The sequence below is a fragment of the Chaetodon trifascialis genome, chromosome 1 (genome assembly GCF_039877785.1).
Source record: "Chaetodon trifascialis isolate fChaTrf1 chromosome 1, fChaTrf1.hap1, whole genome shotgun sequence".
NCBI classification, from domain to species: Eukaryota; Metazoa; Chordata; class Actinopteri; order Chaetodontiformes; family Chaetodontidae; genus Chaetodon; species Chaetodon trifascialis.
In genome coordinates, this window is record NC_092056.1 from 30065352 (window position 1) to 30082614 (window position 17263).

Below are 17263 nucleotides of genomic sequence, written 5' to 3' on the forward strand. Positions count from 1 at the left end.
ATTGTTACAGATGGTATGAACAATGACACTTATCATACCATGTCTACTGAAACTGTAATAAAGCATTTGTTCAATAAAAAAAGAAGCATTTTTTCATTTAAGGGTCATTGTAACTGATAACAATAAAAATAATAATAAGATAATAATAGTGTTATACTGTGAAACTCTGATATTCATATCATTGCAACCCTAATGTGACAATGTGAAAAGGGTTCCTCATGTTGCTGAACAGCACATTGTTTAGCTGTCAGACCCACAACTTTACTGCTTTGTTCCACTTTCACCTGTCTATAAGTGTATAGATAGATATCTATTTAGCTAGAGATATCTATCTGTCTATCTAGCTAGCTATCTAGCTATCCAGATAGACGCATACCTGGATAAAGACTCTGATGTGTTGACAAAATTGACTTTTTTTTTAGAGAAGTTAATCAATGTGAATCATGATACATTGTGTTTCTCACTTTCAGGTTGTGCATTTGTGACATTCACAGCAAGACAAATGGCCCAGTCAGCCATCAAGTCCATGCACCAGTCCCAGACCATGGAGGTGAACTTCAACTTCATGCTAAAATCAATGTTATGTAATATTGTGATTTCAAAATTGGTGGATTATATCGTTTCTTGTATTGAAAGAAAAAGTTTAGCATCGTTCAAATCAGCAGAGCTTTTTAAAACAATGTCAGTTATTTGATTTACACTTAAGTTGCAAGTTATTTTATATATATATTTATATCAGCGCATTAAAATGTCAGAGCTCAAAAGATTTCCTGCGTCTGTGTGTAGGGTTGTTCATCACCCATCGTGGTGAAGTTTGCAGACACTCAGAAGGACAAGGAGCAGAAGCGCATGGCCCAGCAGCTGCAGCAGCAGATGCAGCAACTCAGTGCTGCTTCCATGTGGGGAAATCTAACTGGGCTCAACAGCCTTGGGCCACAGTACCTAGCAGTGAGTGTGTGTTCACAGGGCTTCTGTGTCTGTTTATACAAAATTAATAATTAGCCTATTGACAACGCACTTTCACCAGTTTCAAATTTGCTGTCACTCCCACTTAAGCATATTGTTTCTCATATCTCCTCCTGGCTTTAGCTCTACTTACAGTTATTGCAGCAGTCAGCCTCGACAGGGAATGCGCTCAACAACCTGCATCCTGTTTCAGGTACACTGACATGCGTCCACTCATTTCACCATGAAATATCATGCCAGTATGTAGGATTAAGATTTTACTATGAGAAAGTACTTGGCTGAATAATGATCTCAGTCAAAATAGCTTAATCATCCTCCTGGATGCTGATGAAGTTCCCAGTGTCCAGCCTCACACCCTTTTGGCCAGCAATCTCTACTACATATTGTTTTTATATACAGTAATAGTCAGAGGAGGAGGTGGGTGGAGTCTTGACCTTACTGTGTGTGTATCTGTCAGGTCTTAATGCCATGCAGAACCTGGCTGCTTTAGCAGCAGCAGCAACTGCCACACAGGCCACGGCCACAGGCTCCAGCGCCATGACAACGTCTAGTAGCCCACTAAGTGCACTAACAAGCTCAGGTAAAAACAGTCCCAGCAGTGCTGTTTCATAGTTAGAGTTGGCATAGTCTCAGAGATTCTACTGTCATTGTTAAACATTTGTACAACGTTATAATACTATAGATATATATATGTATTAACAATATAATTTATAAAAAAAAATATATAGCTAATAGCCTCCAGGAATAGACAGCAATTGCTATTGCAATTACGTTTTTTCTGTGATTGCCTATATTTAATTATTTTTAGCATGAATTGCAGCCTGTGTGAAAATGTCGACATTGCTGAGTTCTAACACAAAGACTGTGGCACTGTAACACAGCTTTGTCTAATATTTTGCATCTGTGGTTATTTGAACATTAACAGTAAATATTCCCTGAGCAGGCTCCTCCCCTACCTCCAGCAGCAACTCATCAGTGAACCCCATGGCTTCTCTGGGGGCCCTGCAGTCTCTGGCTGCTGGTTCTGGAGCTGGTCTCAACATGGGCTCCCTGGCAGGTAACAACCCTAAGATGGACTAATTAGATTACTGTTTGGCAGAACGCATTGTCATTGCCGTAAAGGTTTGTAGGGCAGACAAGGTTGTCTTGACAGTGTGTCGATGTGAGCGGCCTGTAACTGCCATCAGGCATACCTGCCTGCATTGATGCTTTTGCTTTCTCATAGTTGTATACTGCGAGTACCACAGCAAGAAATCAAAGCAATACCTCAGTCAGACTTCCTCCAGGTGTTTAGAATTGTGTCGTTGTAACATGACAGTTGTTGTAAGAGATGGCCAGCTTCTACTGAATTTGACTCGATTTCACACAGTGTACTGCTCAGTAGGGGGTCGTTTATTAATGAATACGCTGAGAGAGCACTTGGTGTCCTGTAATTAAATCCTGGTTGTGTAATACCTTTATAATGCGTAGACTCAAGACTATTTTATTCAGAAGGTATACCTGCCACCGTATTTCGTTACAGTTTTCTTTTATTTCATTTGTCATGTAAAGCATCTTTAAAAATGCTTTCTAAGTAAAGTTTATTACTGTTACTAGAGGCTTTAATTGACCCTATCTTTAAATGAATACAGAGTGACACTGATCATGATTTATTACTCACAGAAATACTGTGTTTCCTGGCTATTATTGTATCGAACTCATCATCACTTTGAGTAATAAGAGCTTACCTTTTCACATGTCTTTTTTCTTCAGGTATGGCAGCACTGAATGGCAGCCTTAGCTCTGGAGGTCTGTCTAATGGCTCAGGAAACACCATGGAGGCACTGAGCCAGGCCTACTCAGGCATCCAGCAGTACGCTGCTGCTGCCCTCCCCAGCCTGTACAACCAGAGCCTGCTGTCCCAGCAGAGCGTCTCAGCAGCAGGCAGCCAAAAGGAAGGTGGGTTTTGTGGGCTGGGAGTATAAAAAAGAAGATGACATAGATAGTGATGGATTGTACAGCTGAAGTGACTGGAGAGAATAAAGGGCTGTAAAGAGAGCAGGAGGAGCTGGGGGCTGTCTGTAACCAGGGGTGCACATAACTTTTTAAGTCAGGTACGCAGGCGAGTACCAGGAGATGGTGTTTGGTACACACCACATACATAGCGTGGTCTTAATAAACACAATGGTGTCTCCCTTATTGTCCTCCACTTCAGCTTCAGCATGGCAGATGATGAAGATGCACCTCCCAGTCCAAGGTAGTCCCAAGTAAACTCTCGTTGTTGGACGCAGACACAGTGTAAACTATTTCCTGGTCGGTTTTTATCATGCTCTGATCCATCAAAGATCACCCCCTAAAATTCAGTGGACAGCAGCTTTGCTCTTAACTCCTCCCTGACAGTTTGCTCATGCATGCTCTGCCTTCACATCAGTATGCACCTTCGACATTCACTCCTAGCTGCTTCTATAAAGCAAGACGGGACGTGCAGGTTCAGCCTTACGAAATGTTAGCAGACAAGCATTACACAGAGCATTTAGCAAGTGGGCAACTGGACTTTTCAGCTTCACTAGCTTGTTTGTTCACAAAAGCTTGTGCCACTTTTGTGTACTCCTTACTTTTGGTGTTTATCAAATAATGGATAATTGAAATTCGTTGAGACTGTAAAAAACAAACCTGTTGTGTCTCCTGGATGTGAATGCTAACAGCATATCTTGCCCCACTTGTCAGTGCACTCATTGTTAGCTTCAAGCCACGATCACTTCCATGATCAGGTTATACTTTCAGGTTCCATTTGACGTTTTTATGTAGGTGATACAACACCAAAGTAGCCGGTTAATGTGTTAATGTTGCTTTTGGACGTCTCTCACTGTAGGTTACTTCACTGGGTCAAATGTGTTGATGAAAAACACATGTAGATGAGAAGTGTGTATTGATGACCAATGACAGGTGCTGCCTGGTACACAAAGGTGTGTTTTGAAACAATTGGACATTATGTGTTTCTGAATTTTGTCATGCATGTGTACCTGCATATCAGTTCTGTGCGCCCCTGTATATAACTACTGTATGAGCATGCGTCAAAGTATTTCTTTCTTCAGTCCAGTTCAGTCCAATTTGGACTCAGAATAACCAAACAAAAACTTCAAGAGCTGCAGGCTTAAGTGTAAGTTGGATGACTGACTGCTTTTCCTAATGTACCTTTTTTCATACAATCTGACCTGTTCAGTAGGCTGCCATAGAATCCCTTTGTAGATAAAAGAAACAAAGCTAACAGTAACAGCAGGGTGGAAGCTCACTCAGTGTTTCACCTCTGACAGTTGTTCTACAGTATTTTGTGATACTTTGTTTAAAGTACTGTTGCGGTCACGTTGGTAGAGATGTGTGTGCTGTGTGTTGATCTCACCTTCTGCTAAGGATTCTGTCTTGTTTTAAATTTGCTGCATCAGCCAGCGACAGTCGCAGCACCGGTAAGACGTCACCACCTTCTCTCAGACATGGCCTCCTAAAATCATGTCAACAGCACCACTTTAAAGCAAGCTCAAGTCCATAACAGAAGGCTTGTCCTTGTTTTGTGTTAATGTTAGCAATTGTTTGACTGCATTTTTATTTTTTATTAATGTCTTAAACAATACTGAAAAGCCCCCCAGGGGTCATGTGGTTTGAAGAAATATGAGCGTGGGAATTCTCATTTGGCGACCATGTGCATGGATTCAACATAACAACTTGTAGAGAGGCAAAAAATATGTTAAATCTCAATTGTGAAATAATAAAAACCATAACCACCCCTCCTGCTCTGGGACCACCTACTGTATTCTGAGTTTTAATGCAACTGAATTCATAAAATAGTTGTTTTCATGTACATATTTTCATAAATATTCTGTTTCTAATATGTATTATAATATAAATACTATGTTGACCAGCAGATTTTGCCAAGCTGCTGAACTGCAAATAAAATCATTTTTTTCTGATCGTGACATCGTCAAGACAATCAGCAAAAACACAGGCTAATGATAGTGGCCGTACTGTGACATTAATCTCTCCCTTTTAAATATCTGTGTAGCCAGTGGAAGGTAGAAGCAACAAACTGTATCAAAGCATCTGCTATCACTGCTTTAAATGAGCTGCAGATGAGTGTTTAAAACAGCACAACTGCTGAAGAAGAGGTGCCTTCAGCAATCCATGCACTCAGCAGTTCAGCAGTCTGCATGCATGGATATTAAACAGTTTGTTCCCTCACTTTATTAATCTGTTGGCATGCATTTCCACATCAGTATTTATTTTATACCACATGATCCCTGGGTGGTTGGGAGAGGGGGTTATTGCATTTGTTGAATTTGCAATTTGATCATGAAAATGTTTTGAATAATTAGATAAATTTCTTGAGTTATAAATTGTTAAAATACTTTGTTTAATGTTTGGTAAAAAGGGACTTATTGATTGGCAGGTCCAGAAGGTGCCAACTTGTTCATCTACCACCTGCCCCAGGAGTTTGGAGACCAGGACCTGCTCCAGATGTTTATGCCCTTTGGAAATGTCATCTCTGCTAAAGTCTTCATTGACAAACAGACAAACCTCAGCAAGTGTTTTGGTGAGTTCATGGAAACTACTGTATATGAGCCTTCTTGTGATCAATGAAATATTTGAATCAGTCCCCCAGGATGTTGTAATACTGTGTCAAAATTATTGTAATTGACTCAAAAGTTTTAAGGCCCTATTGTCATAGCAGAGCAAGCAGCACTCCGATTGTTTGGTATTTTCTTGAAATTGGCTTCAGCTGTTTCACCTTTTGGTGCACAGGTTCATTCAGGTGAAGCAGGACAGAGCAAGTTATCTGTATTTTGGTGGTGAAGGCCCAATTTCCACTGGGCGCTTAAAGTCCACAACGTGCATTTAACAGTGAAGCCTACTTGCCCATGGATGAAGCCCAAAAACCAAGTAAAAAAGACCAAATAAACACCATCTGAGCAAATCAACAAAGCTCAGAGGGCAAACCGCTCTGCTTCTGAAATGCAACTGATGGGGACTGGAGACACTGCAGGATGGAGGACATATGTGTTGCATAAGTAACTTCATGCCCAGTGCAAATCCACGGTTAGACATTTGATCGGGAATAGCTGTCTCCAATCAACATCTGTTTTTGGCACATTGTTAATCTGCTACACAGTAACAGTGGACTAATATTTCAAAATTAAGTAAAGTATTTCAATGAAACACTGTAGATGTGTTGATATTGTCTTTTAAAAAAAGTGTGTGTTTAAAGGTGCACTGTGTGAGATTTTTTGTTTCCCACATCCAAGATGCTACTTTAGTTGGCCTCAAGTGAAGTCTAATGTTCACACAGTTTCTCCTGATGATCCCTCAATATCACACACTCCAACATTACTGCAGCATGTGAGCCTACAAAAGGTGCAACTAGCCACATTAGCCACAGAACAAGCTAACACCAAATTGAATAGGCTTTCAGCTTATGTGATGGGACATAATCCACAGTCCTAGCTCAACAGTATTTTCCAAAGTTGATCTGAAGCTAATGTGAGGCTTCAACAGTGTGAGAGGCACAAATTAAGTTGGTATCATCCAGTGTTTGACAGTATTTTGTCACAGTTTTGCGAAGTGGACCCAAATGCAGGACACAGACATGGAGGTAGGGGTGAAGTAGAGCTATTTATTTCTGTTTCTGGGGAATGTGGAAAGTGGAGTGTGGCTGGCTGGAACAACAGGCAGGCAGATGAGAAGCAATCCTGAGACACATGGAGAAAAAGACACTAACACAATAAGAAATCATTAGGATCAGCAAAACCAGCCTGAAGATAGTCACCACTGGGGTTGCAACAATGACCTGGTGATGAGTGGGAGCTGGTATGGAAGTACTGCCAGGCTGCTGAGCTGACGGACAGCAGGTGGACAGGTTCAGTAGGTGGTCCTCGTCAGTAGGGATGTGGGAGGCGAGAGAGAGGGGGAGAAAGAGAGACAGAGAGAGAGCCGGAGAGAGAAGTTCCCATGGTCACAATGCAGACAGAAAGACACTTGTAATAATATAATGATTGGTTTAGTTTCTAATAATTCTTGTCATTGCCAGATTGAAAATTCCTTGAGTAACTATTTGAAGATGTCCTCTTTCATCATTCTGAGTGTTTGCATTTCTCTTTCAGGCTTTGTGAGCTATGACAACCCCGTGTCATCACAGGCAGCCATCCAGTCAATGAATGGCTTCCAGATCGGCATGAAGAGGCTGAAGGTGCAGCTGAAGCGCTCAAAGAACGACAGCAAGCCCTATTGAAGGTGCTGAGGCACTGCAGACTTAGTTAGGCAGGGTGGTGTTATGGTAAGTGGAGTATGAATAAGCAACTAAGACTGGTCCACTCAGAAACTTGTCTGTGCATTACAGGGTGGTGTCTGCTGTGCTGCGTCTCCTGGTCATGATAACATGTCCAGGAGGAAAAAAGACACATGAAGCTACATGCAAGATTTTTCAGGCTAGACTGGATTCTTCCTGTGTTATGTTGTGGTTTATGCACTTTGTTTTCCTTTTAACAAATAAGAAAAACAGGTGTATTTTCTTTTAAGTTGAAATGTTATCAGTTTGCTGTGGTATATAATACACATATGAGTTGATTGTTAGGATGTGTTGCTTATTGACAGTCAGGTGCCAAATCCATCTGTTTTAACTTCGTGTTTACCTTCCCCTGCACCACCCAGACCCAGCAGAAAAGACAGCACTACATTTGATTAGAAAACAAATCATTACTAGGTTTTCTTTACATTTTCAAAAACCAAAATGTGTGGGTTTCCCCTAATTATGCATTAGGCATTTGTAATATCTCTTGAGATGGAGACAATGTATGTGATATCCACATAAATTAGTTGTAAGGATTATGGTAAGGCACAGAAGGAGGAGCTCCACCAAAACATGTAGATGGCATTTAGACATATTCGTCCTCATTCTGCAGGAGGCGGCGAGGAGCTGCTGCATTCAGATGCTTGTTAACTGGACTGCCACCTGTCTGAGTTACATCTAAGATGACACAATGATGCTTGACTTGTCTGGGTGTAGCGGCAGTTGAATGGCTTACACTTATCCAGTGGCCTCAGGTGGGTGGCTACACTTTTGCACATGGGTCATTTTGTATACAAGCATTGGCTGGAATTCATTTCTGTATGACATTAATTATTGCATGCAGATCTTTGCATTTAATGTATTTTCTTTATCTGGAGGTTAGTGAGACACAGTTCTAACGCAGCTGAAATTGCATGTAGTGAAGTCATTGTGAAGTGTAGACTTTTCCAGATGTTTTGGTGGTGCTCCTCGTGTGCTTCTGCACTGAGTGACAGGTTGGCCTGATGTGGCTGTGAAGACTGAAGTGTCGTCAGAACTGTCAGATGTGGCTAGCAATACTGTGAAATTTGGCAATAAAAACAAACATCATAGGCTTGTCCCACTCAACTGAACATCCAAAAGTCTGTTTGCCACAGATGTAATGCTTTGTATAAACACATTTTATGGTTTTAGTTAGTTTCTACCTTGAATCCAGGTGTTTTGTAAAGAAATCATCAACATCCCTCAGCTACTGTCCTGCTAGCTCGCGGCTAGCTAATCTATAGAGGGCTACACCGCTGTGTCTCTCACTGAATATCTTCTGTGATTGGAAATACTCATATAAATGTCAAATTGCTCGAGACGAACCTGTTAGTTGCTTAGACTTGCAAGAATGTGTTTTTTATAGAACTAGGAAGCAAGACAATTGTTGATGTATATTTAAACTATTATGCCTTTTCTATTTTTATATAGGTTTTATACTTCCCCTGTGTGTTGGGGAACTATTTATTGCCTAAATTATTTATCTGAATTGAAATTATTTTGAAAAACAAATGTAAAGTCCAATAACTCCATTTGATCTCCTGGTGTGTGTCCTCTCCTCGCCTGTTGAGCGTTGTTTCCTTTTGGTGATGTGTACTATGTGTCATGTGGCATTGACTGTCTGTAGGATCCATCAGTGCTGCTACGGACTTCATAGAATCCCTCTGTTATACATGCCTTCAATAAATCACTCATTTTCCAAAAACACAGGGAGCATAGTTTATTCTAAAAGTCACTTTCAACATGTGCCTGTTGGTCTTGTCTCTCTGTGGTCGTGTGTTGTCAATAACATTACGCCAGGCGAAGTCCGAGGTGTATTTCTTGTAGTAAAACTAGTTTTGAAACTGATTCCAGGGCCAAGTCCAAAGATTGAGTCGAGCGATGAGTGACGTGAGTGTGCTCAGAGAGTCTCACTGCTGCAGGGTCCTTCATGTAAAAGCAGATGAAGGTCGCCATGAAAAGCTGTCCCATTTACTTAGTATTATGTCAGCACTGGAGGTTTCTTGGTATATTGTATCCCAAAGTGTTCTTGCTATTGCACAGAGATCATGAGTGTTGTATCAGGGACTTTGTAGTTGTTGCTGATCCAGCTGTGTTGTGATTTAAGAGCTCTGTTTGTCAAGTGTTGTTTATAGTGGAAAGGTCTTCACATGAACTGGAAGAACTACTGAATAATGGAAGCCAGTGAACTCTATTGTCTGTTGTTATTAGCAGTCAGGATAAGCAGTAAATTGCTGTTCCACACTGATACATTTACTATGAAGCTGGTACTTTGTAGGTCTGTTATGTGTTGAAGTGAAATACTATGACAGGTACTGTGAGCCCATCTAGGAACTTGGATGAGTTTACAACTGCTAGTTACACTTTGTCAGCCATTTGAGGTACATTTTCTAACTTAATGAGGATCGCTTAAGTTCGCTTTGAGTTTTTGTCCCTTTGTGGTTAGAGCATTTCATCTTCAGAGGACGTTAACTCTTCATAGGATGCTTCTTTTGCTCACAGCAGATTCTGTTACTTCTCTGTGGGCTTGACCTCGTTTCAGTTGTACTGGGGCACACTGGATGCATGTCTTCAACAGAATGAGACAGATTTTAAAGACCCAAGTCAAAAAAGTCAATGAAAAGACGACTGTTTGTTCAGCTCTCAACACTTTCTCGCTTCCCTACGAGCATTTTTTGGTTTGTTTTTGCAACAGCGTGCCCTATGGCACAGGGGAATAATATACCTCAGGCTTTGAATACATACACACTACTTATCAGCAGGATTAGTCATTGTTTGTTTGGGATTTATCCTTTTAGATTGTGGGTTAAAGGTCAGAAATAAGCAGGAGGCATATGAATTGTCAGATGAAATATCAAAACAACCCTGTGTAAATGGAAAGACAAAAATCTGAACTACAAATCACTGATACTTTATTCTTTTACTCTTCATTTTCAGATGCATGCTGTGTAGTTTCAGGTGTGTTTTTCCTTCTGTTCAAGGCAGCCATTGATTTCTGTTCATTTCTCTATGGCATGAAAAACAAATAGCAAACTGAATGGTCTAATCCATCAAGAGTGGATTTCACTGTGCAGTGAAGGAATGCAGATTTTTCAAATCTGCATTTCCAGGTTTCGATAATGTAACTGACAAAAATCAGTTGACGTTCACAGTGACACACTGCACAACCCGCACAGTTTCAAGAGTCTGTTGAAAGATTTTCATATCTGTCCTTCACAGAAATGAGTGGAAACCAGTGACTGCCTGGAGCGGTAGTAAAATCCTCCACATCCAGAAATCTAAAGCACAACAGCATGATTTGCACAATGGTTAGCTGTGACATTAAATGTTGTCTAATTTGTAGTAAATGGGAGAAAACATGCACAACTTCTGTTATGGTACTGTAACACCTTATTGAGAATCAGTTGCCAAATCCACTGAAGATTCAGTCATTTGAAGTAGCGTGTAGTATGGAACTTTTTTACTTATTCTTTTTCAATTGCATAATTTAATTGCCAGTCAACCGTTTCTAATAAGTGTTGACAACAGATCAGGATAAAAACGTCATTATTGCAGTGGCACTCTCCAGCCTTCATATGAGATTAGCTGTGTTTAGATGGTGTGCTGGACTGAAGATGCTGTTCCAGAGTTCTGGAGGCCTGATGTGTCCTGTCACTGATTCTGTGCTGTCGTTTTATTTAGGCTGTCATATGTGTGTGTCGCTGTTGTCGTCATCCACCTCAGTTCAAGGTCGCATGTGGCTCATCCTCACTTTGTCCCTGACACTGACTCTTGAGTGTTTAGACTGTAATCAGCCCCACACAGATGATCATTCTTGGTTTCTTTCTCTCTCCTGTCTGTGTTCCATTGCTGTTTAACCTAGGTTTGTCTCCCTGTTGTGTTTTTCTTTTTGTTTTTTCTAGATCTCTTCCTGTTTGCCCTAGCATGTTGATGTGGCGTCACAGTTCATCGTCCAGTCCTTGTCTTCTGCGCTTCTCTGATGCTTCCAAATTCACCTTTGACCTTGTGTTTGACATTTATTACTAGGAGGTTTTGTTTTGCTGTTTCCCATATGTCCTCTGTGCTGCCAACAGGGGCACTAGAAAGACTGCCACTGAACATGTTCAAAAGTTCCATCAGAATTATTACAAGTGAAAAGAGACTCTATTTTTCTAGAACTAACTAACATGACCACTAGATTTTTGCAAAATCAGCCTGACACGAGTCTGACCTTTACCTTTTCTTTTTATTTCCTGTGTTTTGGAGCAGTCCTCCCAGTGCCCCCATCCTCTGGTTTTGTGTGTTTTTGGTGTGAAAGCAGCTAACCTGTCTTTAGGCGATGTTGTGTGTGAGTGTTGTGGGTGTGTGTCGCCTAAGGTAGAAAAACTTTTCAAGCAAGTTAGTGATCATGTGTTGTTGGACATTTGTAATTTAATGCTAGGTTAGTTAAGGGTTCACCCTTGAGAGTTCCCATGTGAGTGGTGTAATGAAGAGGTAACATTTATTGTCAGTGTAAAAATCAGTTTTTACTTTAAGCCTGTTGGCTCACCACCGCAAGCACATGATGCTGTTCTGCTCTTTTTTTGTGTGGAGAATCAGATTCAGAAGACTTTTGTCACAGTATATTAAGTATGGATGTTTTTTTTAATATCTGCACTGAAATTCTTTGCAAAATGTGATCTAGTTTGTGTTAAGTTAAACTGATAAATAAACTGGTGCCAAATGTTTTGCACAATCAGTATTTTCCCTTTTTATTGGACATGCTTCACTGGTCAGATTGGCTGTAGGAGCAGGGGTTGCTTGGTGTGGCAGGTGGTATCATGTACAGCACGTTTTACTGAAGAACTGACTCAGGCTTGATGTAAAGTTGACTGGCTGCAACATGAAATTCATTTTGTGTGGAACTGCATGGACCTTAAGTGCTCACAGAGCAATATGAAATACAAATGGTCTGCTTATAAGCAGTGGTGTGTGTACTCTTTGTGTGTATTCATTGAATTTAATCCAGAAACTTTGCAGACCCACACTCATTTAGGCTGCAGTCTGTTTCCCTGACCAGTGTATCACCGCTGTGACATGATCTCAGTGTCCTCGACACAAACTGTAATGTAACTGCAAAAATTCATCTGACAGTTCTTGGAGAGAACTGAGACACTTTGAATCAGTTAATTACTGTTCATTGATAGCATGGAGTCTTTTAGTCAGTGCACAGCATGCAAAAATCTGAAAGTTATATCCAGGCAACAGAACCATTCAACATACATGCAGAACACCACTCCCAATAACAGATCGTGTCCTGAGAGTTACACCATTCTGGCTGACTTTTTTGTCAAATAAACTCTTCTTTGAGAGGTTAGTAATATTTTAACCAGTCTCCAGCAGCATGGCTCTACCTGTAAAGCACCCGTCAGTGGCCCAAATTGACACAGGAGGACCAACCAGTTTGTGCTTGTTTACCGCATCGCCTCAGTGCTCTGACTGAGGTTAAAAAGCTGAAAAGATCATGTCTATTGCTCCGTCTTAAGTTCTGAAATGTCAGTTGATGATTTTACAGAAGACATTATGAATGACATTCAGCTGAGAACAGATTTCTATGTTGGTTGAACCTGTTACGAGCTGAGGCTGCCATGCTAGATGGAACTGGTCGAACTGGTGATGCTACTGTTATCAAAAATTCACATTATTAGTAGCTAAAAGTTACTCTGATTTTTCACAGATGACAGCAATGAAATGCAGATTTTTAATATGTAGGAATCAGACAAATTCAGGTTCTGTTAGCTGATTGCTGAGCAGTTTTGATCTGGAGATATCTCTACAAGACACCTAACTGGCTTCGCTTTCTGTTTGTAACTTGTGTCTAACTGTGTACTGCAGCAGACACACTATGATGACATAGATGGTCGTACAGCTTATCTAGGGAAAAAGAAGACGCAAGAACAGCCCAGAAAAGTACAAAACAGAAGAACAGCGAAAGACACTAGCTTACAGAAAAGATGATCCAAATAGCAAAAAGTAGAAATAACTTCAACGTGATTGAGCAGACACTTAATGCAGTTTTAAGTAGTTTTCAGCAGTGCCATGGAAGCATTTAAGCCGACACCATAAAAAGAGAAAAGTTTCATACTCAGCTCTAGTTTTGTCCATTTTACAGCAAGCTGTGGACCACCAGTCTGTTTCCATAGGCTGTAAAAGCCAAAATGGAGATACTTGGAACTTCGTTGACTTAGCTTATCCATCGTGTCTGTTTTAATAGTTCTGTGAGTTATGTTGCTAAAAGCAGAGCAAACACTGCATTCCATTATAGTGGTAAGACCACATCAGTGACAGCAGAAGCAGACAAGATCTTCGTTAGTTGATTGCATAACTGAGGCATATCTGGCTCAACAAGTTGACTTTACCGGCGACTACAGAGGCCTGGAAGGAACATATACATAAATGTTACAAATGATTCGGGGATATTTTGGTAGTGTTCCTCCAGCTGCAAGAATTCTGGTCAGACAAACTGTACATTAAAAACCTCCAGACACAAACATGTAGGATGAAAAAAGCTACAGACCCTGAACTGTAACTCTCCTGTACATGACTGACACTCTGTCCACTGTAAAACACCTGTTTTTAATGATGACGTTACCAGATACTCTCTCTGACCCGCACTTTATCCTCACACTGATATTTGAGCTTGTGTTAAAAAGATGGACAGACCCTCCATATCAGCCATACATTGTAATGATAACATTTAGCCCAAAATGTACATTTAATTTGTAATTGATGGTATAACTGTTTATTTCCTGTCTCAGCAGAGGGTCTTATTGGATTATGCTCCAGTCAGCCTGTTCCATGTGGCCTCCACACTTTGAATGATACATATTATAGTATTTTTGTTATTTTTCTGACAACAGTTAAAGATTTATTCTTTCATTTTGTATGAAGTTGAAATACCACATTGCAATTGTTAGACTGTTAAACATCTGCAAATTTTTATTTATTTTTTATTTTGAAGGCCCAAGAAATATCCAAGGTTTTCTTGTTGCAGGCAGAATGCATATTGATTATCATATGAAACACTCCATTGCTGTTTCCTAGGTTTCCTAGATAGGTGTTTGTGTAAACTCTTGTGAGAGGATTCAGAAGTTTAAAAGTCTCTTTGGAAAATGATAACTAATAAAGTGCACTTGATTTGTTATAAAGGAGGTAAATCAGGCTGATATGGCCCTTTAATTTAGTAATTAAAGACACACTACTAATACAAGGTAAGGCACTCTGCTTTCACATATCAGAATCTGAAGGCTTGTCCACAAGGCTAAACAAGTGCTGGGTTTTTGTGATTACATGACTAACTGGAGTACAGTTTGTGTTCTCTGCTGTGGAGCTCCCACCACTCAGACACTCTACAGCCGCTTCATTTCAGTGGAGTTTCCTCTCCATGTAATGATGTAATGTGCCATGACTGGGTACAGTATTTATCCTGGTGCGATCAGGGTGACAGTGTTACCTTCAGGGTTAACATATTTCCTCCTGCACACTGAGAACTGAAACTGTTGAAAGGTAAAAAGCTTGCTCGTATGGATGGAAAATGAACTGATGAAACCCTTTGAAGTATTTCTGTGAAGTTGCCTTTTGCTCCATTGCATTGAAACAAATGCATTTTTGTTTTTTACAGTGTTGTGATTTTGATGTGAAACCTCACTGACTTGCTTGAACTAACCCCCTGTGTTTTCTTTGGGGTGGGACCTGCGTCTTGGATTGTTTTTAAGCTTTGGATCTTTGCTTTGTGCACCACATGAAATGCAGTGCAGTCCAGCTGTCATTTCTGTGAGCCCACTATGTGATCCTTATTGCTTGGTTGGTTGTTTGATTTCTGTACAAATAAAATGTTTGAGAAATACACATATTCCTTCGTTTTCTGTCCAACAGTGAATAACCTACATCACCCAAACTGTGTAATAGATGATAAATACAAGGGGACTGGAGCTTGGATTGTGCCTGGGGGAGCCCTGATGGCACTGGCCCCCACAGACATTTGACAGTGGACAGTTCTCGTGCCTGATTTTGTCTGCTTGCTGTGTACACTAGTTGAGACAATAATGTCTACTCTCAGGAGGACAGACCAAGTTTCTAATCACATGATACACGTCACAATTTACATGAAACTTTTATTCAAAGAGCAATAACATGACCGTAACAGCTGCTCTGTAATATTGTGGACTACTTATTTATTGATCCCATGCTGGTGTTACATACTTTACTCTCATCTCCTTATAAGCTACATACACATGGTCACACAACCAACATGCCCTCCAGTAACCTTAAGCTACACACACATAGCCACACATAATTTACATATAGAGGGGGGGTCTAGCCATCTTCTCTTTCAGGGTGCTGTCTCCTATGGATTGGATGGGTTGTGTGCCAAGAAGCTGGGACCAGCCTGTGGACCAAGAAGGGAGCGCTAAAGTCTAAACCACGGTGACTCCCCACCTATTTTGACCAATCAGACAGCTGCACATTTCTTTTTAAAACTCTGTATAATCATAAGTCAGGCATTCTCATTCTGGCGGGTGGTTGCAGCTAACTGCTTGCAGACTGCGATTTCCCAAAAGACTGAGATCCATGTACATGTTCTCTGTTTTATCAGTGTGTCAGTAAATTCCTTTAACTGAAGACAGAATATCTCCTGACCTCTTTTCTGCAAAAATGACCACACTCACACTGGAAAAATTAAATCATTACAGCCAGCTAATATTCCAAAAAGCGAAAACAACAAAAACAGTGACACAGAGAGGTTAATATAAAAGTGTACAGGAAATAGAATAAAAAAATCAACTATGTACAGTACCAGTCAAAAGTTTGGACACACCTTCTCATTCAATGGATTTTCCTTCTTTTTTCTTTCTTCTCTCTATCAGCTTCATGAGGTAGTCGTCTGGAATGGCTTTCAAACAGTCTTGAAGGAGTTCCCAGAGGTGCTGAGCACTTGTTGGCTGCTTGGTTTCACTCTGCGGGCCAACTCTTCCCAAGCCATCTCAATTGGGTTTATGTAAGGTGATTGTGGAGGCCGGGTCATCTGAAGCAGCACTCCATCACTCTCTTTCTCGGTAAAATAGCCCTCACATAGCCTGGATGTGTGTTTGGGGTCACTGTCCTGTTGGAAAACAAATGATGGTCCCACTAAGCGCAAACCAGATGGGATGGCATGTCCTGTGGTAGCCATGCTGGTTCAGTGTGCCTTGAATTGTGAATAAATCACCAACAGTGTCACCAGCAAAGCACCCCCACACCATCACACCTCCTCCTCCATGCTTCACGGTGGGATCCACACATGTAGAAACTATCCACTCACCTTTTCTGTGTCTCACAAAGACATGACGGGTGGAGCCAAAAATCTCAAAGTTGGACTCATCAAACCAAAGGACAGATTTCCACTGGTCTAATGTCCATTCCTTGTGTTTTCTTGAAGTGATTCTCTTCCTCTTGTTCTTCCTCAGAAGTGGCTTCTTTGCATGAAGGCCTGATTCACGCAGTCTCTCTGAACAGTTGATGTTCAGATGTGTCTGCTACTTGAACTCTGTGAAGCATCTATGTGGGCTCTAATCTGAGGTGCTGTTAATTTGAGGTTTCTGAGGCTGGTGACTGATGAACTGATCCTCTGCAGCAGAGGTAACTCTTGGTCTTCCTTTCCTGTGGCGGTTCTCATGAGAGCCAGTTTCATAATAGCGTTTGATGGTCTTTGCGACTGCACTTGAGGATATGTTCAAAGTTCTTGAAGTTTTCTGGATTGACTGACCTTCATGTCATAAAGCACTGAAGGGTTGTCGTTTCACTTTACTTAGTTGGGTGGTTCTCATCATAATATGGATTAGAACAGTAGTGAAATAGCGCTACTCGCTGTATAGACCTTTGAACCAACATTACCTCTGCACAACACAACTGATGGTCTCGAACACATTAAGAAGGCAAGAAATTCCAGAAATTGACAAGACACGC

The 17263-nt window shown here is 40.9% G+C and overlaps 1 protein-coding gene across 6 annotated transcripts in view; it reads left to right on the forward strand.

Annotated features, from left to right (window-relative positions):
- The window catches only part of celf1 (cugbp, Elav-like family member 1), a 31076-nt gene extending 19734 nt beyond the window's left edge, over positions 1-11342 (forward strand). For 3 of the 6 annotated variants that reach the window (XM_070978647.1, XM_070979082.1, XM_070978820.1), the window contains 9 exons: positions 471-550; positions 787-948; positions 1090-1159; positions 1424-1546; positions 1910-2023; positions 2719-2904; positions 4389-4409; positions 5387-5530; positions 7095-8621. In XM_070978647.1, coding sequence (XP_070834748.1) covers positions 471-550; positions 787-948; positions 1090-1159; positions 1424-1546; positions 1910-2023; positions 2719-2904; positions 4389-4409; positions 5387-5530; positions 7095-7222 — 1028 coding nt within the window. In that variant the 3' untranslated portion in view covers positions 7223-8621. Of the gene's footprint in view, positions 1-470; positions 551-786; positions 949-1089; positions 1160-1423; positions 1547-1909; positions 2024-2718; positions 2905-4388; positions 4410-5386; positions 5531-7094; positions 8622-11202 lie in introns of those variants that run through there. The other 3 variants (XM_070978905.1, XM_070978995.1, XM_070978735.1) reach the window with 2 other exon arrangements.
- Positions 11343-17263: the final 5921 nt, after the last annotated feature.